The 26125-nt window shown below is 37.7% G+C and overlaps 6 protein-coding genes and 1 non-coding gene across 12 annotated transcripts; 4 read left to right on the forward strand and 3 right to left on the reverse strand.

The window, feature by feature from the left end:
- Nucleotides 1-1032: 1032 nt before the first annotated feature.
- LOC103983678 (putative anthocyanidin reductase) lies at nt 1033-4688 on the reverse strand. Of its 2 annotated transcripts, none has more exons than XM_009400937.3 (6): nt 4359-4688; nt 3304-3471; nt 2842-3059; nt 2375-2534; nt 1523-1733; nt 1033-1434 (listed from the first exon to the last, which is right to left on the reverse strand). In XM_009400937.3, the coding sequence occupies exons 1-6, from the start codon at nt 4507-4509 to the stop codon at nt 1260-1262; spliced, it is 1083 nt and encodes a 360-aa protein (XP_009399212.2). In that variant the 5' UTR covers nt 4510-4688; the 3' UTR covers nt 1033-1259. The 2 variants fall into 2 exon arrangements, with proteins under 2 accessions (XP_009399212.2, XP_018681590.2); XM_018826045.2 differs by having other exon boundaries at nt 3304-3466; nt 4359-4497.
- A 3176-nt stretch (nt 4689-7864) lies between these two features.
- On the forward strand, nt 7865-11547 carry LOC135582047 (cytochrome b-c1 complex subunit 6-1, mitochondrial-like). 4 transcript variants are annotated; one of them, XM_065150401.1, is made up of 5 exons: nt 7865-7999; nt 8418-8455; nt 8890-8974; nt 11048-11167; nt 11252-11547. In XM_065150401.1, coding segments are annotated over exons 2-5 (240 nt in total). In that variant the 5' UTR covers nt 7865-7999; nt 8418-8453; the 3' UTR covers nt 11285-11547. The 4 variants fall into 4 exon arrangements, with proteins under 4 accessions (XP_065006473.1, XP_065006475.1, XP_065006474.1 ...); XM_065150403.1 differs by having other exon boundaries at nt 7870-7999; nt 11078-11167; XM_065150402.1 differs by lacking the exon at nt 7865-7999 and adding an exon at nt 8006-8314.
- A 567-nt stretch (nt 11548-12114) lies between these two features.
- On the forward strand, nt 12115-14133 carry LOC135639096 (uncharacterized). Of its 2 annotated transcripts, none has more exons than XM_065152863.1 (3): nt 12115-12271; nt 12336-12491; nt 13684-14133. In XM_065152863.1, exons 1-3 carry the CDS (start codon nt 12178-12180, stop codon nt 13746-13748), a joined length of 315 nt encoding a protein of 104 aa, XP_065008935.1. In that variant the 5' UTR covers nt 12115-12177; the 3' UTR covers nt 13749-14133. The 2 variants fall into 2 exon arrangements, with proteins under 2 accessions (XP_065008935.1, XP_065008934.1); XM_065152862.1 differs by having other exon boundaries at nt 12336-12487.
- A 451-nt stretch (nt 14134-14584) lies between these two features.
- LOC135637864 (uncharacterized) lies at nt 14585-17626 on the reverse strand. The gene is made up of 7 exons (XM_065150705.1): nt 17196-17626; nt 16984-17048; nt 16862-16891; nt 16583-16780; nt 15923-16484; nt 15650-15846; nt 14585-14894 (listed from the first exon to the last, which is right to left on the reverse strand). Exons 1-6 carry the CDS (start codon nt 17517-17519, stop codon nt 15664-15666), a joined length of 1362 nt encoding a protein of 453 aa, XP_065006777.1. The 5' UTR covers nt 17520-17626; the 3' UTR covers nt 14585-14894; nt 15650-15663.
- A 179-nt stretch (nt 17627-17805) lies between these two features.
- On the forward strand, nt 17806-21242 carry LOC135637863 (probable galacturonosyltransferase 10). Its single transcript, XM_065150704.1, has 2 exons — nt 17806-18150; nt 19481-21242. The coding sequence occupies exons 1-2, from the start codon at nt 17992-17994 to the stop codon at nt 20927-20929; spliced, it is 1608 nt and encodes a 535-aa protein (XP_065006776.1). The 5' UTR covers nt 17806-17991; the 3' UTR covers nt 20930-21242.
- A 623-nt stretch (nt 21243-21865) lies between these two features.
- TRNAD-GUC (transfer RNA aspartic acid (anticodon GUC)) lies at nt 21866-21937 on the forward strand. Its single transcript has one exon. It is a non-coding gene; the product is annotated as a tRNA-Asp (tRNA).
- Nucleotides 21938-23156: 1219 nt separating this feature from the next.
- On the reverse strand, nt 23157-26074 carry LOC135637598 (H/ACA ribonucleoprotein complex non-core subunit NAF1-like). Its single transcript, XM_065150223.1, has 3 exons — nt 25502-26074; nt 25220-25297; nt 23157-24566 (listed from the first exon to the last, which is right to left on the reverse strand). The coding sequence occupies exons 1-3, from the start codon at nt 26036-26038 to the stop codon at nt 23337-23339; spliced, it is 1845 nt and encodes a 614-aa protein (XP_065006295.1). The 5' UTR covers nt 26039-26074; the 3' UTR covers nt 23157-23336.
- Between the last annotated feature and the right edge of the window lie 51 nt (nt 26075-26125).

Consider the following 26125-nt stretch of genomic DNA (forward strand, 5'->3'; position numbering starts at 1 on the left):
GTGTGATATATATATATATATATATATATATATATATATATATATATTTATATAAAGAGCTGCTTCAGGTAAAACTCACATGAGAGATTTGAAGTCATCTTCTGAAAGTTGGGTTGCGGAGTCACCATGAATGAGGGTGGTGGTGAGATGAATCCACCTATGTGGCCTGGGAATCAATCCTGATGCTGTTCTTGGCGATGTTGTAGCTCGTCATGATTCCGTTGAGGCCATGTCTTGTACTAACACTTGCTAGTAATATAATATGCCATGGATTGGGGAGCAGTTTGGAAAAGGGGAGGGCGTTGGAGGCACATCATTCGTCTAAGAATGCAGGTAAATAGGGCATTTTCCTTTCTCTTTCTGATCTTTCTGTGATGCAGCTCTTCATGCAACCAATCTTGCTTTTCTTGGTGTCTCAATGCTTTGATCTCTGTTCCTTTTCCTTTTAGGTTGTAGAAACGTTCATATTTTAATATTCTCTTTTTCAGTTCTTTATGTACATCTATCATGGCTTGCATTAGGTTATTTGTAGATTAATTAAGTTTCTGAATTTAACATTCATCTTAGAGCTCAGCAAATTATAGCCTTTGTCAGCTTCATCATTATCTACATGTCACTTCTAATCCTAATTCAAACTTTGAAATATTTATCTATTCCTCCTATTTTATTATGTGAAAATCCAAGTTAGGAATACATTATAACCTATTAAATTCTTCCTGTCAACTCATTTTGGAACTCTCTGCACTGCATTTCACCCAATGCAGTATTGTCGAAACTAACATTAAGACATGCAATAATTTGCAGACTCCATCGTGAAACTTAGTGACTGATTTGCTCCAATCATCTTTCTCTAGATGATGAACTAGAGTGTTGAGACTAGATGAGTAGTTGATACTCCTTTTTGTGGTAGAACAATTTATTGGCACCATAATGTGAGTGCTCATAAACACTGATGCTCAGCTACTGATCAACTTAGCGTACATGTTCAAAAGCAAATGTTCATACGTGATCTAAGAAAAAAAAAATTTCAGGGAAACCAAAATATAGATTTATTAGTAGAAAGAAAAAACAAATGACTGCAAAATGTTTGTCTTCTTTGATGAGTCTGTCTTATTCTTGCTGCTTTACTGCTTAGTAGACTTACAGGGAACTATTATATAAACTTAAAATTCTGCAACTATTTGGCCTAGAGATCTCTACTACTTTCTCTTTTTCAGGATTGGGATTCTAATGATCTTTCCTCCAATAAACAAGGTAAACTATGGCACCATGTCGTCCTCATTCTCATGTAATCTCAGGAAACCACCCTCAACACAACAGGTAACACTCTGCTGAATAATATCCCTTATGCTATATGTGAACGCGAAACCCAGGTCAGTCAAATGCTTGGAAGATATTACTGGATGTATAGAAATGAAGGAGTTCTCATGGAACCTGGAAGCATTTGTGGCATTTTGTCATTCTATGATACCAGCCAAAACTAATAAAATACTCGTTTATGGACCAGATTGAGAACAATTACCTTTTAGAACTAAGTGCAGGGTAGTTTTTAGATAGAAGATTAGTCAGTTCAGGCAAAGAACAGCTGCCAGCAGAGCAAATGTATCGACCTTCGGTCATAGGTTGTTCCATTAGAAATATATGTGCGTTGCATATGTCTTCAATGTGTGCCAATGGTATTGAACCCAATCTGGAGTGTACTGAGGCTAGTATAGGATAGAGTTCTGGATCACCTGTCAACAGTAGTGCAAGAATGTACAAGTAGATTTAGACAGTCAGGAGAATAGCTAGGTATATTTAGTAAACTATCTATAGTACCGATATCATTCTCTAAAATTAAGAAAATTCAGGTTCAAATAAAATTTGATTCTTTCTTTGTTGTAGTATGTGTGAATGTAAAATGTGTTGTTTCAAAGAGTTTGAGGTACACAGTCTTCTCCACAGACCTAGTTGTCGAGTTCACTACACATGTTGAACATATAAACATCGTCCAGAACTAATTTCTATGTCGTAGATACTTTAATGAACTATTTTTTTTTCCCTGAGTTCTTCATATTCCTGTTCTAGAAAATACATAAATTGGTACCGATATGGCACTAGATTCAGTAAATATATGTTACTCCGCATTCCTCATTTTTTTCACTCTAGAAAAGAAAAGAGACTGTGCCATTCGATACTTATGATGGTTTATATCTTTCTTGATTTAGATTTTGATTGTTGTGATTTAGGGAGTTGAATAAACATCCTAAGCTACTCTATAATCTATATTACCACATATTAAGTACTAGAAGTCAACACTGTTGAAGAAGGCTTCATGTTTTTTCAAGGGAGAAAAGCTTTGCAATCTTAATAAGTAGGTTGGGTTGGAAGTTACCGGTAATAGGTGAAAGCAGAACTTGAACACTTGCAGGAACACTTGGAGTTAGGAAAGGACCAGCTACTGTAGGTGGGATAATTGACACCAAGTCAATGCCCTTCTCCTTGGCAAACTGGAATGCCTTTTCCTCAGTCAATAGCTTTGACAGAACATAGACCTGCAGTTTGGAAGGTGTCACTGCAACAGATGAACTGCTAAATCTAGTGCAGTCAGAAGCAGTCATCTACATCAAGTAGCTGATAAAACCCTACTACTGCTGTAATCTTTCCATTGGCAGATGAAGTGATAAAAAAATACTGTTGCTAAACAGTGGTTCATCCAAAGTGACAACAAAAGAGAAAAAAAGGAAACTTAAGTTGCAACGTCAAGCCCCTTGGAATCAAAGAAAGGCTTCAATAGTTTATTGCAGTTATTAGTGCAAGGAGACAATCACATACATACGTTTTTTAAGATGGAGAACTTACCCATCCTTTTGGCTTTGTCTTCCAAACTTGATTTATCGGTACAATAGATGATTCATCGACCATCGATCTCAACTCCCCTTCATCATCTTTGGCAGTGATGGTACTAATGGAAGATGTAAATACCACTTTCCTAACTGAACCTGATTTTGCACAAGCTTGTAGGACATTAATCACTCCTCTTACTGCCGGTTTCAATATCTTTGTTCTTACATGGTTCTCTACAATCACAATGGAGTTCATGTTAGTCCTTCTGAATTTTGCAGTACTTCACCAAGGGTTTTGCTGAAATTTCTGTCAAGGTTTGTTGAAAGAGTTTGAGAGATGTCTGAAATTTGAGCTAACTTTAGGCTGAAGAATGATCAAACATAATTAGTTCAATTTTACATGTAGGATTCTGATGGTGGCATCAAGAATTTTTCTTGTCAAGACAAGTAAATCATTTCCTATACGGAAACAACTTACCAATATTTTCTTTTGCTGTGGTGTTGAATTCCATACAGGCTGCTACATGGAACACAAACTGGCAATTCTTGACTGCCTCATCGTAGCTTCCATCATCACTGAGATCGGCTTCGAAGATCTTCAACCGGCTTTCTCCTCTCAGTGTTGACAGAAGCCATGATGCCTTCCCTTACACCAAGGAAATAAGTTTAGCATTAATATCACCTGTAGTACACTGCTTAGTCTTCCAACATGCTGGTTTTACTGTTTCTATTTCCATTAACATAGTAAAAGATTTAGCTTATCTGATGGTTGGAACACATCAATAGTAGCGTGCTGAGGTTATTGTGTCTTTTGCTTTCATCTATACTGTCGACACTTTGTAACATGTATTATCATGTTCTCTCTTTAAAGGAAGAGAGAAAGCAATCATGCAGTGTTATGATTGATTAAAGATGAAGGCTGAGATCAGAACAGGTTTCTGTTCAATCCATGGAATCAGAAGGTGATCATCTCACTCACTCTCTCTTCAACCAGCTAGATCAAATCAAGACTGAAAGAAACAAGCAAGAACAGTTCAGGCCAAAACCATTTTTGGCTTCCATCCTCACGGAGATAGGCGATGACGGAAGCCATGACACCTTCCCTAACACCAAGTTATGATTCATTAAAGATGAAAGCCGAGATAAGAACAGGCTTCTGTTCATCAGTGCAGAAAGTGATCATCTCACTCATTCTTCAACGAGCAAGACCACATCAAGACTTAAAGATTCAAGCAAGAACAGTTGAGGCCAAAACCATTCTTGGCTTCCATCCTCACTGAGATCAGCGTCGAAGATCTTCAACCAGCTCTCCCCACTCAGTGTTGACAGAATCTATGACACCTTCCCTAACACCAAGTTATGATTCATTAAAGATGAATGCTGAGATAAGAACAGGCTTCTGTTCATCATCACTCACTTTTCGACAACAAATCAAGATCGAAAGAAACAAGCAAGAATCGTTCAGGCCAAAGTCCTACATGATGGAAGCAGATTCTTCCAAGCGCAGAGGAGGTGGGTCGTAAGCAGACCAACCTGCATCCCTGATCGTTGCATTAACGTGATACCCCCTTCGGAGAAGAGATCGGACGAGCCAGGAGCCAATGAACCCGGTTGCACCAGTCACACATGCAACTCGCCTCGCACCGGATGCAGCCGCCGCTGCTACAGTTTGGTGGCCATCCATCTCTGGTTTCCTCCTCCTGCAAGTCTTGAAGCTGAAGCTTGATATGGAGGTAAATGGAGATGGGGGAGAACGGTGACACTGTACTTTGTTGATGTGTGATTGCTCGATCGTGTCAACGAAAGGTTCAAATCATAAGGACAAATCTAATATGTGTCATCTCATGGATTTGATGCATGCATCTGTGGTGGATAGCGCAGTCATGCAATTACTTAGTACCAGTGAGTAGAGATACCTGAGAGAAGATGTCCCACAGAAAGACATGTATGGTCTCTAGAAAGTTCCAGCTGACAGCCTTTGTAAAGGATTGCAGGCACGTGCCTGACTACGCTAAACTTCACATTTATTATCACATCCCGATACAAAGTAACTCGGAAAAGCATGTGACTGCACCAAACCTCTCATTTATTATCATATCCTCATGCAAATTGGCTCGGAAAATAATTGCAGGCATGTGACTTCTCATTCATTATCATGTCTCGATACAAATTAACTCACATCAAATAAAATATGAATATAATATTTGTATATATTGGTAGATGTGAATTTCTATTTTACAATTTTTTTTCATAATTAATTAGGTATAACTCGGTAGAGAATAACGTTTGGACAATATCACTTACATCGGGATATCATACTCATAAATAATTAGGTATTTATCAAAATAAAACAAAGATCAGGATATCATTCTCATAAATATAACTTAGGTCGGGATATCATACATATAATGCTAATCTTTAAAATAAAAATAAGTATATCTACTAAAAGAAATATTTTATAGCTAATCATTTATTGAAAAAAAAAAAGAGGAGAAAGAATTAGGGTGAATTTCCAAACAAAGCTTCTCTTTTTTTGTTTTTGTTTTTTTCATAATTCCCTCACTGCATCTATTTTTGTCTAATACCTATAATACTCATAGTCACCAATTTTTTTTTTTCCTTTCTTTTCTTTTCCTATGGACAGGGTGAACTGGTCTAGTTACAGTATTTTTACACTATGTTATATTGTTTTCGACAATAGCCAAGAAAAACTATAACATAATATAAAAACATTATGTTATGATGTTTGTCTAGTATTATTGAAAATAAATATATTATGGTATAGTGTTTTTTACTGTTATATAGCATTTTCCTAATATTATTGAGACTATTGCAACGCGATGTATAAACACTATAAATATAATGTTTTTACAAAATTTGTACAAAAACACTATAGTATAGTATTGTACTGCATTATAGTGCTCTTTCTTGAAAATGCAATAAAAAAAATACTATAACTGGATCTATCCATAGAAATAAAAAGGGGGGGGGAAAAGGATGTTGTTTGAAAATTCTAAAAATGGGTATACTTCCCACGAAAAATTCAAAGAGAAAAGCTTTTTTTTTAGAATTCATCTAAAGAATTAATAATAATAACTTGGTCTCTAACCTATATCCTATTTGAACCTTAAATATCTATTTTATATTTAAAATTATTTTAAATCTAGTTAAAGTAGATGCGGATGTTCAAAAATAAAATATTATTACATAAGTTATTGGGCCATTGATGTATATACATGAACTCACTACTCCCCTGCTTTATATTATTTTACTTTCGATTGTTCATCATGTAATACATTTAACAAACATATTATTCCGATATGAGATCCTAATGACTCTTCATCGTTATTATTAGATTCTAAACTACTTGAATTAAGGGTGACATCATTGTCCATTGCTAATCTTCGAGGCTTTGCCTTTCAAACTTGATCCCTTATTTTGGTTTTTTCATAATCAAGCATCATATTGTTTTATGTCGAGTAAAAAGTTTTTAAATTTCTTTGTATCATAAGCACCCTCATAGCAATGTGGGTCGGGTGCTTTTAAGTTTTGTGATAATAAAACATAAGTGTTGCATCTGAAGTCCACAATATTGATATAAGATTGTCTTCTCTTGAGAGTTCTCTACTTTATGAAGTATTTATTAGCCTTTGTATAGTTCTCTACTTTATGAAGCATCTTCTTGTTATTCTTTTATTTCTCGTCTATCAACATCCTAGATTGTGCTTCCTTCATCTAGAAAGAATTATCAACTTCTCACTTGCTATTTTGGTTGTTGCGCTCCTCTTAAGCGGCTCCAATAACTTGAGAGTGAGTTTGTACTTGCACTCCACCTATGATTTTTTAGGGCAATGATCTTACTTGCATCATCTTGCTTGCTTCGCCATGGCAAGAGTATGAATATTTACTATTTGCTCAAATAACTTATGCACTATGATATCCCATATCATAAACTTAACTAAAATTACATGAGCTGTGATGTACCCTCACATTAAAGGGTCAACTTAGAAACAACCTCATATAGAATCTAAAGAATATGCAAAACAAAATTGATTAACTTAAAAAAAAAAGTAATTAACAAGTTTCGATATCTTATAAAAGAAGGTAACATACAAACAATTTAATAGTTATAATTTAATAGTTATAAGAGAGAAGAGAGGAAGAGGAAAATAAGGACTTTAGAATACTCAACACTATCCCAAACTCCTATCAAGCCTTATACTACCAAAGTATCTCCGGGGTGTTAAGATGATTGATGTTTTAAACTCTATGTTACTTGTAAAAAATAGATTATGACATATGAAAATTAAAATATTTTGAGGTATTTTTGCTTAGTCTACGATCGATTATGCATTGTTTTATAAACTACTATTGCTTATCATTTTTAAATAAAAAATACAAAACAAGATAAAAGATATTACCAATTGGATAAAGTATTATAGACGAGCATTCGTGATAATACAATGATGAGAGATATTTATGATATTATAAGAAATATGAGATATCATTTAAAAAAAGAATAAGGATATCTTCTGAAAAAAAATTCAAAAATATATATATATATATATATATATATATATAAGTTTAAGGGTAAATTCTTAGAAAAAGTTTAGAATTTCTTAAATAACACCCAAACTTTGGGAAATTATCATAAAGCTTTTATTTTTTTCAAAATTATCATTCTATCCTTATTCTTATCGTTCATCACCCGTCGCCCATGGCATAAGCACTATTAGTGACGGATGCCTCGTCCTAACTACGATAATTCTCACATCCCCTCCTCGCGTGAGGATTACGAGCGATGGATATGGTTGAGCCAAGGGAAGGTGATGCGATTAGTGAAATTTAATCACAATGACAATGACAAAGGTGACGACAAGCTTGATTAAGGTAGGGGTAAAATAGTTTTTTAATATAGTTCGTGCAAATTTCTCAAAATTAGGACGATTTCTGAAAATTTATCAAAATCAGATATATATATATATATATATATATATATATATATATATATATATATATATATTCGTCGTTTCGGGGAACTATAAAAGGCGTCTTCTTCCCCCAAAGTCTCGATTCTTCTTCCCCGATCTCCTGTTCGGCTACGGCGGCTGCTCTACCCTGCTCGGTTCAAGCAGGACGACCTATTTGTTTTCCAAATATTTGGCAATTGTCTGGTAGATCTATTTGATTGTAACATCTTTAAGTGTTTCTCTTGGAGATCCGTGGACTAATTTTCTAGGGTTTTCTGTTCTCCGATCTTGGAGTTGCTTGCCTTCCATTTTTGACAAATTGAAGTGCTATTGAGCTTCATGAACCTTTATGATCCTTCTTTTGATTCGATACAAGCGTAAAGCTTAGATCTTTCACAATTTCTTGTTGTATTTGGTTATGCGGACTGTAATTTTGCGGGTTGTGAGCTTATAATCGTTTGTCATGCTGTTGGTTGTTCTACGACCATGGAAAAGCAAGACATTTTCAGGATCTAGAGGGTTTGCATTTCGGTTCCAACTCGTTTCGTACTGTTTACTACTTCTGGAAGATAATCTATTGGTCTTAATATCCTAACACAAATTTATCTTTTTCTTGTTGTAGGTGCCGCATCCGATACATCAGCTTTTGCAAACTATAATGTGAGTGCTGCCTTTATCTGATACTTTTCTATTGATAATCATAATGTTGTCACTAATTTTCTTTGCGGAAGGTATCTATCAGTTTATTTGTCACTTAGGGTTATCTATGTTTATGCCACTCTATACAATTAACAGAAGTTACAAATGTCAGAGGGTGTTAAAAAGCACAAGCAATGCAATGTGTTATTCTAGTCCAAAATGTGTTTAATGGTATTTGATGGCTAGTAATATATAGGAAAAATATATTCAAGCCTTTGGCTATTACCCAAATATTGATAATTCAATGAATCTCCTGGTGCTGCACTGCAATTTCTTCTTCCACTTAGTAACCAGTTGATCACTTTATTTGCTTATTGAATAAACAGTCATTTTCAATCAAGAAGGTATTTTTGTTGAGCAACAGATATCATAAATGTTGTTTGCTTCAATTTTAGGGCGGACGAGGAACCGGTCGATCCAAAGCAGTACCTTGAGGAAACTTGCAAACCAAAATGTGTTCGGCCTTTACGTGCATATCAGGTACTTGAAATTGCATAGACATGCCTCATTTCCATAGAGCTTGTTGATTTCGATAGAGGATAGATTTTATAATTATTTGATATGGTGCTTCTGTGATATATAATACTTTATCCTTTTACGTTTTTTTTCATGATCTCACCACTAAAACCGTTCTACGTTATCATCAATCTCACACACTATCTCTTCTGCGCCATTGTATTTTCATAGAGTATGAGAAAACCTGTCACTCTACAAAGTTAGTGAAACTTTTGCCACTCGAAATATATGCACTTTTGGATATTCTGTTTTAAATCCTCAATTTGTTGTTTAAGTGGGAGTAGTGAATACCAAGTACTAATTGGTTACCCAATTGTGTTTGAAATTGTTAAATAAATTCCACCCAGGAACCAGTTGTCTATTTTGAGAGGCAAAATCTGATATAAGTTATTGTTTCCAAGTTAGTGCAGTCATCTTATTTGGGTAGTTTTTGCATTTTATTCTCTGAGAAGGAACATGGATACCGTAGGATATTCTTTGAGAACATATTACTTTTAGTTTGTTGTTTAAGAGGAATTACTTAATAACAAATACTAATGGGTTACTCATTAGGGGTGGAAAAGATTTTAGCAATCCTCAATTCACGATTATAATAAATTACATTCCAGGAAAACCAGTAAACTATTTGCAGAGACAAAACTTGATATAAGTTATTGTTTCTGAGCTGATGCTGCAATCTTCTTTTGTTCTGATGGTAGATTTAGTATTCACAATTATTCTCGGAGAAATAGATGGCATTGTAGAATGGTTCCTGTGTTGAGATTATAAAAAGGTGGCGCAACCCAAGGTTCGTCGTACCGTGGCATATCGCTCAGTATGGGTGGTATGTACCAACTAGTACGGGTGCAATATATATCGGTTTGTCACTATGTCCCATTGTACCATGTGTCTGCACGTCGGTATGGTTTGGTATGTATTGTATTGATAGCTGGTCGGTACACTGATATAGATTGGTAAGACGAACCATGGCGCAACCATCATCTTTCTATATTAGTAAAGGTAGTATGCACGTTTTATCTTTTGAAGTTTGGTATAAGATCGGTGATAGGACACAGGTTGACGTTAACATTGGATATACTGTTTAATATGTTTATGGATGCTAGTTGGTTGAATTAATTAAATTAATGCCTTCTTTAAATTTGGATTTGCTGGTTCTGTATTATTATGAAATTTGCAATGATTTCTTTTACCTTAGAACTCTTAAATGTCCTTTGGTGCACTCTTTAAATTTTGTATGAATTCCCAGTCTCCAGCTATTAACATTGGGATTGCTTGTTAATGGTTGATCAAGCTTGATGGATTCACCCCACCCTCTGATACATTCAGTTCTAGTACTGGAGGTATAATATCAACCACTTGCTATCCATCTGGGGAAGCTGTGGGGAAACCAACCGTATTCTCTTCTCTTCCATCTGCCATGGAACCGTTGTGTTCAGGAGCTAGGCGGGAAAGGAAAGAACTTGGATTTGAACCATAGCTCTCCATGAATATCTGCTAATCAGATACCTTTTACTTGTTCATGGATTAGGTAGTTTTCTAGAACTTGTTTCCAATGGGAAAGGCTGGAAGTTTTATTTTCTTCTACTTATAATCGACTATTGTTGCTTGAAATGAACTGGAAAGGGGACAATTTCATCTATGCAGTTTAATGGTTTTGCTTTTGTAGTGAGCATCATAGTTCTGGGCCTTCTGGCCAAGTTACTTTTGGAGTTTCCACATTCTTTTATTTTATTTTATTTGTATGTACTCTTTGACTTTTTGAATCTCATTCTCCATTGGAACCCTTCCCAACTGGATTGTCTTAAAGAACAAGTATCTCTGTAATTTTCAACCTGCTGTGTTTCATTTATGGAATATTACAAGTTAGTAGGTTTTTTGTCAATTACATTTAAGTTTTAACAGTTGATAAAGAACATCTACCGTATCTGTTATTGCTGCAATTTATTATCACACTGGTACTATGTGCTTTATCGATTATTTCCCTTGTGTGATTATTTGTTAAGGAACTATTTGGCATTGTGCATCATCCTACTTCAGATTGCAATGTGCATGCTTAAATTCATGCAGGCATGCGTTGAGAGAATCAAAGGAGATGAGACCGGGCATAAGCATTGCACTGGGCAGTATTTTGATTACTGGAAATGTGTTGACGACTGTGTAAGTATTCGTGCTTTTCTGCATCCTTCTTCTGGAACAGAGTAAGAAATGTAAGTCAGCTAAAATATCTTTTTCCATCCACAGGTTGCACTGAAGCTTTTTGTCAAACTGAAGTGATTGGGAAAAATCTATTGTTCACAAATTTTCAGTCAGTTGGTTTTAATTTATAATGGCAGGATTAGTGGTTGTGGAAACCTTTGCAAGGAAGTAATAAGGAACAGTTCTCTTGAAACAACTGCTATGGTGTTCCTGTGATCAGCACTAAGAGCAGACTTATTTCATCATTTATTTTTATCTGTAATATCAACTTTGACATTTGTTTGGTTCCCAATATTTCGAAGTTGAGTGAAACTTTGGTCCTTTGGCCAACTTTTGAACAAGTTTGAATTTGAACTTTAGATGTTTGTCATCGAAACTTCTGCTCAAGGAATTATAACTCTATTACGTTTAGATGGTTGTGTTGCTCTTATCACATTATGTGAGAGAATCATGCAATATTTTACTGGAAACGTTGTGCAGACATTTTTAACCCCCATCAGCATTTAAACAAATTCCAGGAGGGTGAAAATATCCACATTAAACAGCTAATGTGTTATATATAGTTATATATATATATATATATATATATATATATATGTATATATATATATATAATCTGTTCAAGAAATACTGATTTTGATTTTAAAAATCAAGAATTATAATCGAATCGTCAAGATCCGATTGAACCGTCGGACCGGTTTCGGTGCTGGGAACTGAACCATGGTTCAGAGCTAGTTGTATCCTGTAACTACCGTGACTCCAAAATTGGACTCAATGATTGGATATCAGTGACTCCGAGGACACCTGGTCCACAGCGAGTCCCACTTAAAGGCCAATGGCTCGTCAGTAAAGCCTGAACCTTGCCCTTGGAACCACACCCCAACATATGGCCATTGCTTCACCTCCACCCTATCCGTTTCGGACCTCTCTGTATACACATCCAACCACTCATCCTGACAACATTCTCAGCCATGGCGGGGCTCGGACCATTCAAGCTTTGCCACCAAATGGCTCTTCTCCTCAGGTCCCCAACACTCGTTAGACCAAGAACGGTCTCCCATCAAGGTATCGCCTCTTCGCCTCTGCATGTTTGCTCCAAATCCTTGTGAGTGAGAGATTTTGCTTGCAGCGAAGGCGCTGAGGAGAGGGAGGCTGGTGGTGAAGGCCTGCCAAGAAGAGGAGCAAAAGAGCCAGAGGAGAAGCTTTCTCAGCCTAGAGGAAGCCGGGCTGGTTGAGATGTCCGGGCTCAACACTCACGAGCGCTTCCTCTGCAGATTAACAGTGGGTACAATATGCCTCAACTCTCCTCATTTGTTACTCTTTGCAAACTCATCAATTAAACTGTGATGGATTGGTTACATTAAACTACTGTGTGTGTGTGTATATATGCATTGTGTTTAGTGCTATAGATAGCCTAGGATAAATTTGAGCAAATGGAATTATTATCATAGAGTATTGATTGTGGTGTCTTTTGGGCCAACACCCAATTTCATATCTCAATTTGCTCAAAGAATGTCTTACATAGAAGAACAAGTAATTCATGGACAGAGAGCTATAAATCTGCCCCTTTAATTCTTATTCTTTATGAGCTTTAAGCCATCAGAATGTCGGATTTCTGTTGCTTTTAGGACATAATTGGGTTACCCGAGTTTAATCTAAAGTGGAGGCCAATTGAGTTTATTTGTAGGATCAAAATGGATTTGGTACTATTAACTTGAGTTTAAGCATTATACATCAAAAACATAGTGAAACTATATGTCCCAATGTCGAGCCATTAGAGAATGCAATAGTGAATGTCCCATTTGACAGATATGCGCTCCCAAGTCCTCGAGTTTCTTTTTTTGATTGCACTCACTGCTTCAGAGAATTCAATAGAGCAACCCATTGGCCTGCCAGACACAGTCTTTGGTTTTTTGGAAGGAAGACTTTCCTTCAGATTTACTCTCCATTTTGGCTGATGACCTTCACAGGTCATTTTGTAGATTTTATCCTCAGTAATTAAAGCTTTCTGCTATTTTGGAAAAAATATCGAGCCATCAGACCTTGTGGATGAGACTGAATGCACGTCATGATGTCGAGCCATGGTTGATAAGACGAGAGTAGCACTACTAGTAGTTTATAGGTTAAAAGTAGATTTACTATTATTTGGATCAGTGGTTTAGACTCATCATGATAATAGATTGATATCTCATCGAGTCAGATTACGAGGGTACGCTGAAAATTTTCAAAATAATAGCATACTTTTTAAGAACTGTTTGATCTGATGCCTCAATTTGACTTGTTAATTTCACTATTTATTGTATATTTGTTGGAGGAATAAAAGCATAGTTTGATGCTGCAACTTGAGAAAAAAGAATAATAAGAGCATAATAAACCAGCAATTCTCCCATGTCTCTGCAAGTGCATCTGGTTTGAAAGCATCAGCAGAGTGATATACTCATATTTGATTCACAATTCATCCATCATTTTTTTGTCAGATATCATCACTGAATCTGCTGAGAGTGATATCAGCGCAGGAAGGAGTTCCTATCGAGGAGCTTAATGCAGGTCGGCTTTGTGATTGGTTCCTAAAAGACAAGCTCAAGAGAGAGCAGGATTTGGGGTCTGCAGTGATCCAGTGGGATGATTCTGACTCCCAGTTTTGAGCAGCACATCATTTCAATTGTGCTATGCAGATCTTTAGAAAAGATCAAGGTTTTTTGTTGAATGAAATTATCATATAGAAGATGGGGTTATCAGCATATCTTATTCTTGTTGGTTGGCAAATGAAGCATGGAGTTGTAGTACTAAAAGATGTGATGTTTATGTAAATGTGTCAATCTGAAGAGTGGGAGCTTTTGGAGAGTTCAGATTGAAACATTTTGCCCCTCCCACTGCCATCATAAAACATATGCAATCCAAGAAACTACGTTTCAGTTTAAATTTCAGCGTCCTTTAATCCTTTTCTTCTCTCTCCTTTTTTTGTTTTTGATATTTTTCTTGATAAATCATTTTTTAGTTAAGAGTTAATACCATCGAAATGTGTTATTTCAATAAATAGTTGAATAGTCAAGTTATGCGAGGGACGTCATACGTAACTTCGACAAACATTCCCATGTCGAGTAATGACGTAACCATTCTCATGGGATAACTCTATTTGATTTGCAACATATATTTTTCTTCTTGAATCTTTTAATTATTTTATTAACTTAAATATTAGAGAGAACTTTTGACATGTTTTTTCTGTCTCACTATGAATTCTCAAACATGCTTAGATTAGTGCTCCTGAATCATTCGGAGAAAGTGAAGAAGATTTAACAGAGCTCAAGAAAGCTTTAGCACAAAACTGCAAGATGGCATGAAATCATAATCTGTTCAACTTTTAAACCTTGCCCTGCATTGCCATATTTACAATTTGATATACGACTCATCCAGTACAACAAACTTGACCTCTTTCATGGAGAATCATATTGATTAGTATCTGTTTTTACCATTTAGAAAAATGCACAATCACAAATGAGATTAACCAGCAAAAACCGACAAATGTAAAATTTTGATTACTGAACAAAAACTTCCATATGTTTTCCTCAGATTTAGAAAACTATTGTTTTCATAGGGAATCAGAGAAAAAAAGGGAATCATCTCTATACATGTGAAGCAACAGAAAGTTCAGCTGTCGAGTTTCTCTTGCGATATTCCAGGGTTTTACCTGTAAAAAAGAATAAATAAGTAAAACTGCAATTATAGAGAACCATAGCAAAAGAAGAAAAAAAAACTTTTTGATTCATTTTCTGAGAGATGCCTAATAATGAATGACAAAAAACCTATGTCCATTCTTTCATATTCAGAGAAAACATATAACGAGTGAATCAAAACATGGGCACAGGTCAACTAGCTCAATTGGTTACATATAGCTAAGATAACTTCAGCACATGCAAATATGAATTTAGCACACATATGTAATGGAGGAGATATTTATTGTGTATGCAGTTTTAATCTACTTAGCTACAACACTCGGAGGACACAAGTAAGGATAACAAGAAGGGCACCTATGTACATGTAAACCAAACCACATAAAATTCTATAAAATTGAAAAAAAAAAGAAAATCTGTAACTTTTAGTTCACTTCACACTATATTGTTGTCTTTGTGGTGCCACAAGTTGATCCTTTACCACCATGGCTCCTCAGAATGAAGGATTTCTAACATAATAATGGAATAAGCCAGACACAAAAATAATAAATTCATTTGGCAATTTTCAAAAGTAGTGTTTTAAACTGGATTACTTTTTCCACTCATCGTGTAATGCTTACAATCATGGAAGAAGGAAACTTTGGCTGATTGCAACTGAGATCTCAACTGGATTTATGTTTCATGCAAAAAATGAAGATACTGAAAAAATATGCAGGGTCATAGTTTTCAAAATTCAGGTAATTGAAGCAAAGAACTGAGAAAGTTTTTATACTTGTAATGTGAGTTTCACTTTCCATATCTGGGACGCTGTATCTTCCCGTCAATAGTATTCTCTTTGTTCCAAACAGAGATGAGATCCTTTTTCACAGCACCAGCAATTGGTCTCGGCTTTGTTGCAAGTCCTTTTTTTTGTGGTCTTGGTCCATTAACCTGACTTAAAGTTTTCCTGGTTGAGGTTGGATTTAAAACCTGCAAAGGGATACAAGGATGTGTGACCACACACAAGCAAAAACGAATGACAAAAGGGCATATAACATTTTCTAACCTTGGATTTCGTTTCTTGGCTGACAAATTTAGCACCACTTGCTCTATTTTGATGCTGCAAACATTGAGTTCTGGCCTTAATTTGCATTTCTTGCACTTTTACTGCAGTACCTAACACTTTCTTGGTCCTTCCATTTTTTGGCATTGTAGTAGTGTTGGCATTGTTGAGAATGTTTCCATGGGAGTAAGAGGAACCTACACTAGATTTACCTGCAGAAGAATTGCGATTCTGCAAGAGATTTTCACTCTTTGTTATCTCTCTTGTGGAGTATCTTGTATTCCTGCTGCTAGAAGTTTTGCCGGCCACATTAGAAGTTCCAATCTTAGTGTTTCTAGGACCTCCAAAGCTCGACTTTGGTCTTAACTTTTGGCACTTAGAAACAACACTGCTTGATGAGCTTCTTTCAGCTGCAGCATTGGACTCAACAACGGAGTTCTGGTTATCATCCGCTGAGCCCTTTAATGGTTTTCTGGAAGATGAACTCATTGTGACTGTGCTCATTGAGCTGTTCCAGGAAGTAGCCTTATTCGTTACTGCATCCAAGCTTTTCCCACCCAATTCCCTGAAATATATTCATTGATCATCAAATAGAGAAGAAAGCCAATGGACTATTCAGAAACACATTTTCTTTAATGTCAATGTGTGAAGGTGCAACAATACCTAACCGGATGTTGCCTTGCAGCCAAAGAACCATGAGCATTTCCTAACCACTTCCTGCATTTGTAATGCTTGCCTCTAGATCTTGAGACAGACTCGGGAACTTTTGGAGAGTGGCACTGCGAAGTGTGTGAGCTATCTTCATCTTTGCCAATGCTCTGAAACAATTTCTTGAGTTGTCGGGACGACATTTGATGGATCCTGAAATGAATACATTGGCTACTTAATAGATTAACAGATGAGAATGCCAGGGCATAACCTTATATCATTATGGAAGCTTACGGATGTGATACCCGAAACCAAGCATCATCACTGCCAACACAAGAACAGGAAGCATTACTCGTACAAACAAATGTATGTAAGAGTGAAACTAGTGGACAAACCATTACATTCCTAATGCTCACATGTCTTTGCCCATGGATCGAGCTTCCATAGTAAGATCTGCCCACATCGGGGCTTCAATTTCTTCCTGGAAGAAGAAAATAAGTGATCTTTTTGTCATAAACAAGATTTAAATCAACCGTTATTTCCCGATATGAAACCCGATCGATTGACACCCGATCAGAATGATTCCGCGATAGAGCAGGAGATTTGAGGGCAGAACGAAGATTCGTACCAGAAAATCCCAGTGATCGTTGCTGGCGAAGCCTTTTCCTTGGATCACCTTGCGATTGACCTCAGAGGATTTGCCCTTTTCCTTCTTCAAACCCATCTGTGTCTCGCTCGCTCTCTCTCTTTCTCTCTCTCTCTCTGACGGAATACTAACCGTTGGAATTTCTAAGTGACCAGAGTTCAAAAAGACGAACGCTCGGCACGTGCAGATCGCGTGAGTGGGTGCTGAGGATATTGAGTTAACGGGCTCTGACAACAAGTCCATACATGGATATTTATATATCATACATGAAGACATCCATCCATGGGCTGACATCAGTCCATACATGGATATCTATATATCATGTCCTTTGTTCCTACAGATGTTAATAATATAAGTAGTTCCTTTAACTATTAAGATGTTATCTTACACATTATTATTAATTATTGTCAATTAGGATTAGCATATAATTGTATGACTGCATTGTCACGTCTTAAACCGGACCCAATCGACTGGATTGATGGATTTGGGTCAAATCTGTTAAGCCAAATTCCAAATCCCTACGACGAGAAATTGGAACCAGAACCGAACAAAACGTAAACGGCCGGACCGCGGAATGGAAACGGAAGTGACAGCGTTCGTGATCCGCAGCTCGCTGTCTCCTCGTCTTCTTAACAACGCCGTGTCAGCAGCAGCAGCAGCCGGGAAACGAAGATTCCTATCCGCTGATCTCGACCGAAAAGCGCCCCTCCTCCGGAGCTCCGGAGATGCGCTGTGGTGGCAGTGGTGGCGGTGGTGTCGGCGCCGGCTCTGAGGAGGGATGAGGCGGAGGCCGTTCGATCTCCGGAGGCCGGCGAGGCGGCGATGGCTGTCGAGCGTGCGGGTATGGCTGGTGACCGGCGGCCTCGGGGTGCTCCTGCTGCTTGTGGTGCTCAGTCGCGAGAAGCTGCCGAGATCCGTGCCGCCGTCGATCCGCCAGGTGACATCTCGGCCCATGATCTTTGACGACTCTTTAGCCGCCGTAAAAATTCCTTCTTTGTGCTTTTGTGGATCGTTTTCACCTGATTGACGTGATGAGTTTGGGGAGGAATTCTGCGATCTTTTGTCTGTTTTGAACTCTTCCTGTGTTGACGCCTCAAAGGTTAAGTCTTGGTACGCGGACAGGTAGAATGGAGGTGTTTGCTTGGAATCAGCGATTAGATCTGTCCTTTCTGCTATAGTTAAGTTCTAAATTTGGTTCCTTCTAAAAATGTCAAGGGTGGGTTTCCAGAATGTCTTTTAATTTGTTTTTCGGGAGTCTCTATGATCAAGATCTTGATAAAGTTAGGTCAAAAAGTTATTTTTGTGATGTGATCATTGGTGGATGATCGGCTAAGTGTATGTTCCTATCTCTAGATTCCTAATGGTTGGTAAGGACCACATTGCCACATAATTTGCTGAAGATTAGGACTAAAGATTCATAGATTAAGCGTTCACTCCTTAAGCCATGGATGCTTGCCCACCTTATTGGATCCTTGCACAATTGCAGTGCCATGATTGGCCATGCTTTGCCCCAACAGCATCTATCATCACCTCATGCTTGTTCTGTTTGCACACCTATGCGACAAGGTTGGATCTTCTTCTCCAATGCCATTTATGATGGCGTAAAACTTCTGCTGGAAGCTGTTCTCTAGAACCCCCCCCTTTTTTTTTGTACTCCATAATCTTGTAAGCGCCTTGAATCCTTCCCATGTAACGCCCACCATGAAGCTAGATATTTGGTAGCGAAGAGGTGTGAGAGTAGGATTAACACACCCATAAATGATCGTGGACTGGTCCAGTTCCTTTTGCCATAGCAGTCCAACGAATACCCCCATTACCACACATGGCCTTGACTCTTCAATGCTTAGGACATGGGCAAAATGGTTGGAGCTTCAATGCTTTGTCTGTTCTCTACCAGTATGCTTCTTCCTTTATTCTCCGGTTGACTACCATGGCTGCCACTACCTTCCAGCTTCCTCCTTTATGACCTCCCACCTCCACTTCCACGAAGGCTACCACCCCTCCTTCACATCCTCCTCTATGTCTTCCATAATTGCTGCTTTCACCATGACCACCACCACCGGTTGTAGAACTTTTGCTTTCTGACCATTTTGTGATCCTTGGACTTTTCAAAGTTAAAGTCAAACTCAATCGAAAACTAACAATAGATTTCTTCATGACTAATGCCATATTCAATTGAAACAGATATGTCATTATTTAAATACAGAAGCTGGTGGGTGTGTGTCAATCAGTCTAACCTTTAAAACCTTAATATTTTTTTCCTGCAGAAACTTGACCATTCTAGCGTTATTGAAGATCTTAACATTACAGATGAAATGCTGAGTCCTTATTCGTTCACAAGGCAAATAGTAGACCAAATATCTATTGCGAAGGCTTTGGTTGTCATCTCCAAGGACGATAACAATGTCCAGTTTGCAACGGAGCTTTCTTCCCAAATTCAGAAATGTCAAGCTGTTCTGTCCAGTGCTGCAACAAGGGGAACCCAATTAACCAGCATAGAAATGGAAGCAGCAATTCGTGATATGGCTTTCCTGATCTACCAAGCCCACGAACTTCAATATGATAGTGCAACCATGATTATGAAGATGAAAGGTCAATTCAGATCTTTGAATGATAAGATGAAATCCGAGACTGACAAGAGCACCAAGTATGGGCAGATAGCTGCTGAAGAACTCCCAAAAGGCCTTTATTGTCTTGGTATCAGGCTAACCATGGAATGGCTTTGGAACCCAAATGTTCAGAGAGAGCTCTCGGAAGGGAAGCACGTGTCGAAGAAGCTCACAGATAATAGTCTCTATCATTACTGTGTCTTCTCCGACAACATCCTTGCTGCGTCAGTTGTGGTTAACTCCACTACCATGAACTCAAGGCATCCAGATATGATTGTATTCCACCTGGTCACGGATGAGGTGAACCATGCATCAATGAGGGCCTGGTTCTCCATGAACAGTTTCCGAGGTGCAACCATCGAGGTCCAAAAGGTGGAGGATTTTACCTGGCTCAATGCCTCATACGTACCAGTTCTAAAACAGCTCCAGAACTCTGAAACACAGAACTACTACTTTTCTGGAAGTGGTGATAACCGAACACCAATCAAGTTCAGGAACCCAAAGTACTTATCAATGCTTAACCACCTAAGATTTTACATCCCAGAAGTCTATCCAGCACTGCAAAAGGTAGTATTTCTTGATGATGATGTAGTAGTTCAGAAGGACATATCAGAACTGTTCACAATTAACCTTAATGGAAATGTGATGGGTGCTGTCGAGACTTGCATGGAGACCTTCCACAGGTTCCATAAATATCTTAACTACTCCCATCCGCTGATCCGTGCTCATTTTGATCCTGATGCATGTGGGTGGGCATTTGGAATGAATGTCATGGACTTGAGGGAGTGGCGAGAGAAGAATGTCACTGGCATATATCACTACTGGCAGGAGCGTAATGCCGACCACACCCTCTGGAAGCTTGGGACACTGCCCCCTGGGCTACTGGCCTTCTATGGTTTGGTTGAGAATTTGGACACCAAGTGGCATGTGCTAGGGTTGGGATATACTAACGTCGACCCATCACAGATCAAAAATGGTGCAGTGCTGCATTATAATGGGAACTTGAAACCGTGGTTGAAGATTGGAATGGAGAAGTACAAGGGTTTATGGGAACAGTATGTGGACTACTCGCATCCTATGTTGGAACAGTGCTTCGGGCATGGATAGAGAAATGTGAGGTTGATGTTAAGCGACATTCCTGCTAACCATTAGATGGTCAGAATGTGTAAAGCAGTCTATGCCATCCGTCACGTGTAGATATTTGAGAAAATTTTCGACTTAAGATCCACATTGTTTCTTTCGAAAAGTTTTCCATTGGATATTCCTATGTCCAAATGTGGTTGCAATGTGGTGTTTTGTTGATGGTGTAGGCCCTGTGACAGTGTCATGCTTTTGTTACTATTCAGGCCTCTGTGGCAGGCACATTAGATCAACCATCTTCTTTATATTGAATCAGGATAAAAAATTGCAATTTCTTCCATGTTCTTCTAATGAAACATGTGTTGATGCTTATGAAATTGATCGTGCGTGTTCCTCTTAAAATCGATTCAAGTTCATGAGATTTCCAGATGCCATCAGAAGTTTGTAAGTTTCCCCTTATCGTCTTGCCTTTATCAAGCATGCTAAAGATTACAATGGTTGAGCAGGTTCAGCAGCATAGTTGCAAATATTGGAACTTCTGCAGTCCAGTGGATGAAGGAGAAACAAGTTGAGTAGCAAGAGGAAGTGGCGAGAACAAAGGGGCAAAGGTTTCAATGATTAGTAGCAAAAGATGTAAGCATATGATTAGGAAGCCCTCATCACCCTTTTAGATATCTAAGTCTATCCAATTGCCTTCCCTAAACGCATGAGAAAGCTTAGCAAAAAAAATAACAAGAAAGTAAGGCTCAAATGTTCTTAATCCTCCTCCAACATATGAATCATCACAGGAGCATAAGTTTTAAGCTTTCTAACTCCCCCCTAGCCAGAGCCTATAGTCCATCAAATAGAGCTATGGATTCATGGTGACCATAATACTCTATTATTCTTTTAATTATAAGTGATATGATAATTCAACTTGACCCAAGTCACATCTAGAAATTGTAGCAAAAGTCTTTCAACAAAGTCGTTGTAGTATAGTGGTGAGTATTCCCGCCTGTCACGCGGGTGACCCGGGTTCGATCCCCGGCAACGGCGAAAGGAAAATTTGAAGTTTTTAATTTGGCCTATCGTTCTTTCTGAAATAATAATCTAATTAAAATTGTCTTGGATATAAATTCCAGCATCCATTTAGAAAGATTAGCAATATGAGCTTCTAATTATAAGAACATTTGGATCAATTGTTTCAGTCTTATGTATGGATATTGATCTTTTTATTTGAAAATATATTTATATTTTAACGTATACTTAGAGAAAAAGGTTTAAGTGAATCTACAGTTGTTAAATGGTTTGAGTGTTTAATAAATAATAGATACAAATTATATTTTAAATATATTAATAATATTATTTGATAAACTCATATTTTAAAAGTTTGTTGAATATTATTTCATAAATTTACCTTATAATATGTTTAATATTTATTTAAAAATAAATAAATATTTTGAGTTAAATTAAATAAATGAATGAAAGTATGTAATTTTATAAAAAAAATCTTATATGATCCAAATATATAATAAATATAAAATAATTTTACAAATAAATAAATAAAATTTAAACTTATAAAAAATATAAATCATGTTGATTTCTCAGTACATCTTATGATTTTAAAGAATATCATAAGGTAACATCTCATAAATACTGAAATACTAATACTATCCTATCCTATTCAATATTTGAGCATTTACATTGTAACATTTAAATCAAATATACTTTTTAAAAAATTATCAAACACAAATTGATTTACCGATATCAGTATATACCAAGTTCTTAAAAAAGAAGAAAAAAAATTCAATATAGAGCAAGTATACACCATAGTGATTTACCTGGTGTATATCGCCAAACTGTCAGACTAGTAAATACCATCATAGCAAACATTGATTTGGATCTCATAGTCAACATTCATTCCAACCAAGCTGTGATTCATGAGGCAATCAATAACTCTGTTCATAGTCCTGTCAAATTCAATCCTCAATCAGGCACCCAAGCTTCTAAAATATCTGATCATGCTCTGGGACAACAAGATGATAACCTTTAGATTAACTATCACAAAGAGTGCAACACCAAGAACACAAATACTGGTGAAATAATAGCTCTTAATCAACCACTCCCATCTGACCATGTCACATTCATGCAAAATATGCTGTATCTTCATTACAAGTACAGATAAAGCAACTAGCGTACCAATTATGGATTAAATCTAAAAGAACAAAAGGAAGATGTCTATCAAGAAGCCCGGCAATGAGAACTAGGGGAGACGTGAACAAAAAGTTTCACTGAAGTTAGACTTGAGAGGATTCCAAGTTCAGATTTCATTTCTGGTTACAGGTGGATGAGGAAAAGAAAAAAGGGTTCTTGTAACGTGTTATGTGTTATCTGATATAGTACAAAACCTTCTAGGAAAACACAAAACTTGCAAAAACAAAATAAAACAACCTCTTCACCTTCGCATGCTTTGCCTGAATGAATGCCGACCTCCTCTTTGGAGAGGCATTCTTCCGCGAATGGACGAACTCCCGGGGTTAAACAGCATCCCACCTTGGTCAGTGGCTGGGAACAACTGATCAGAAACTCCTTGCTCGGTATGCACCAAAGATGCTTGACCAGCCTGTGGCACTGGCACAGGAGGCATGAGACCGCTAGAAGAATTTAATGATCCTCCTATCCATGGTATACCCAACATCGGGAAAATTTGCTGTTGGGATGCCATCCTATTTGAATTATCACTAAAGCCCTGAATTTGATGCTGGCGAAGATAAGCTCCAGTTCCCAGCTGCTGGCTTGGTAAGCAATTCATCTGGAATCCTGCCATAGCAGCAACCTGCTGCTGCTGAAGCGACATTCCATGTGTGACAATAACATTCATTTGCTGCTGTGTTGGAGTCGCAAGTGGCCAAAAAGCATTTTGCTGTTGCTGGAAAGGCATAGGCATCCCACAAGCCAAGAAAGCATTTGGTTGCTGCAGATATGACACTCCATGGCCCAGAGAAGGATTTGGCTGCTGTGTCAATTGATGTGATGGACTGGTGACAACAAAGGTGTCTGCTTGTGCAATACTAGGTAACATTGGTGAAGCATTTTCACAAGTATATGCTGATTGTAAATAAGACAATTTGCCAAAATCAGACTTACAAGCCCTGGAAGGTGCCAAAAAAGGACTGCGTACACCGGGGATTGGTTGCTTCGGAGCTTCCAAATCATCAGGAATAGGTGAAACCATGCCCTTCTGCACCCTGGCACCCTTAAAATTAGTTTTCTTCTTACGAGTGTCGTTTTTGAGTTTCACATGTTTCCTATCATCAGGCCCTCTTTTTGTCTGCCGCATAGTTCTCCTGTATTCTGATTCCTTTTCATCATCAGAGAATTCCACCTCGTTGGTGATCTCCTCGTCATTCTCACCAGATGCATCATATCCTTTATTACAGATGTTCTTATCGAGGACATACTTCGCAAATTCAATGACAAACGAGACAGCAGTGCCATCAGTGATCCCAGTTGGAACATCATTTTCAGAATTGTACCTGACAACATAGTAAGGTTTCTTTACAGGCCCAAATATCTCATCTATTATCCCCAGCAGTGTCCTGGTTTCTGTTATCCAAAGAATAGAGCCCTCATTTAAAGGATTGTGATTCACTGAACCTTCAACAATGACTCTATTGCCCAAAACCTGAGGAAGAGAGTTAACAAAAACATGCTGTTGGTCTAAAACATGTAAATCTGAACATACAGAACTCAAATCAACTTTGATTTGCACAAAACATGATCAACACATGATATATGAAGCAAAAGAAAGTGAATCTTTTGGTCTAGAAACATCAATCCAAGACACATGCAATAAAATAATGAGGGTATTGTTTAATGCTCATAAAAGAGGAACAGGTTCAGTATAGACTTGAAAATTGAACTTTTAATGTTCCCTTATATTATCACCGTGACTATTGATGCTGTAGCTTCCAAGTCAACTAGTTTGTTCATATATATTAGTGTATCTATAATCAACTGAGACTTGTTGATAATAAAAAATCAAGAACTTGATTAAATCAACCAAAGAGATCAGAGTCTCACGATCTGTATAAATCTTCATCGAGAAGTCATACCTCTCTCGGTCTGAAATATTTCATTTTCTCATTGTAGCAACAATTGTAATTATGAAACAAAATACCAATCCAACGTGTAAAACACTTTATCAGGTTTTTTTATAAAAGGAAAAACCTGACTGATCTAATCCATAAAATACATAACCAGGTATTATAAAACAAGAAAGGGAGGAAAAAACCAGATGAACAGCAATAATATAAATACAAGATTTACACAACTCACAGACGAAATCATCCCCACAGGAATTGTCTGGTGATGTGGCTTCAAGGTGATTTCCACTTGAGGGACTGAAGGAAGAACCTGCATGATAACTTCTTCAGCAAGTATTCAATCTTGTATTCCACAGTATAATAAAGTGTCCTATATTATTAAAACCCTAAACAAGCATAACAAAAAAAAAAAAACAACATAGAACACAGATCAACGAACAGTATCCAAGATCAAATACAAGCAAGCTTTATCGCATCGTTACTGATATCGGAGGTGTAAGATACGATTTTCAACCTCAAGTTCGTTTTTTGACTTGATGGGGCCTCTCACAACCTGTTCTTCATCATCGCTTCCGGCAAGGACCTCCTCTGGCCCCTGCCCACCGTCACCGTCGGAATTACCTTCTTCCTCTTCCTCCTCTTCGCTGCTGGTAGAAGAAGAAGAGTCGGACTCTTCGCTCGATGATTCCTCTCTCTCAGAATCACCGTTAGTAACGCCGTCCCCAAATTCCTTTCTCCCTCCCTCGCCATCCGCCACTGGGGCAGTAGGATCGGACAATAGATGATCAGAACACCCTATCAAGCTAACTTTTACCATCTTACAATCTACGGTACAACCCAATTCGAAGCTATCCGACTTGAAAGCATCCGAACTCGGACAAAACGAGATGGGCTCATCCCCTTTCGCGCGTTTCAGCTCGGAGCCATCTGGTTCACGTATGCTAGCTTCGGCAAGCGCTTCCATCGAGGAACTGGGGATAACGGATTGCGAGGGAGGGCCATAGGCGCGGCCGTCTTGGTGCGAGCTAGGGTTTCTACTTGGTTCTTCCATCAGTGAGCATCAGTGAGCTTAGGGTTTTGCCTCCGTCTCGATTCGATAGGGTTGAAGGACATGGTTTTATGAGGGCCTTTAATGGGC

Source organism: Musa acuminata, chromosome BXJ3-5 (genome assembly GCF_036884655.1).
Source record: "Musa acuminata AAA Group cultivar baxijiao chromosome BXJ3-5, Cavendish_Baxijiao_AAA, whole genome shotgun sequence".
Classification (NCBI taxonomy): domain Eukaryota; kingdom Viridiplantae; phylum Streptophyta; class Magnoliopsida; order Zingiberales; family Musaceae; genus Musa; species Musa acuminata.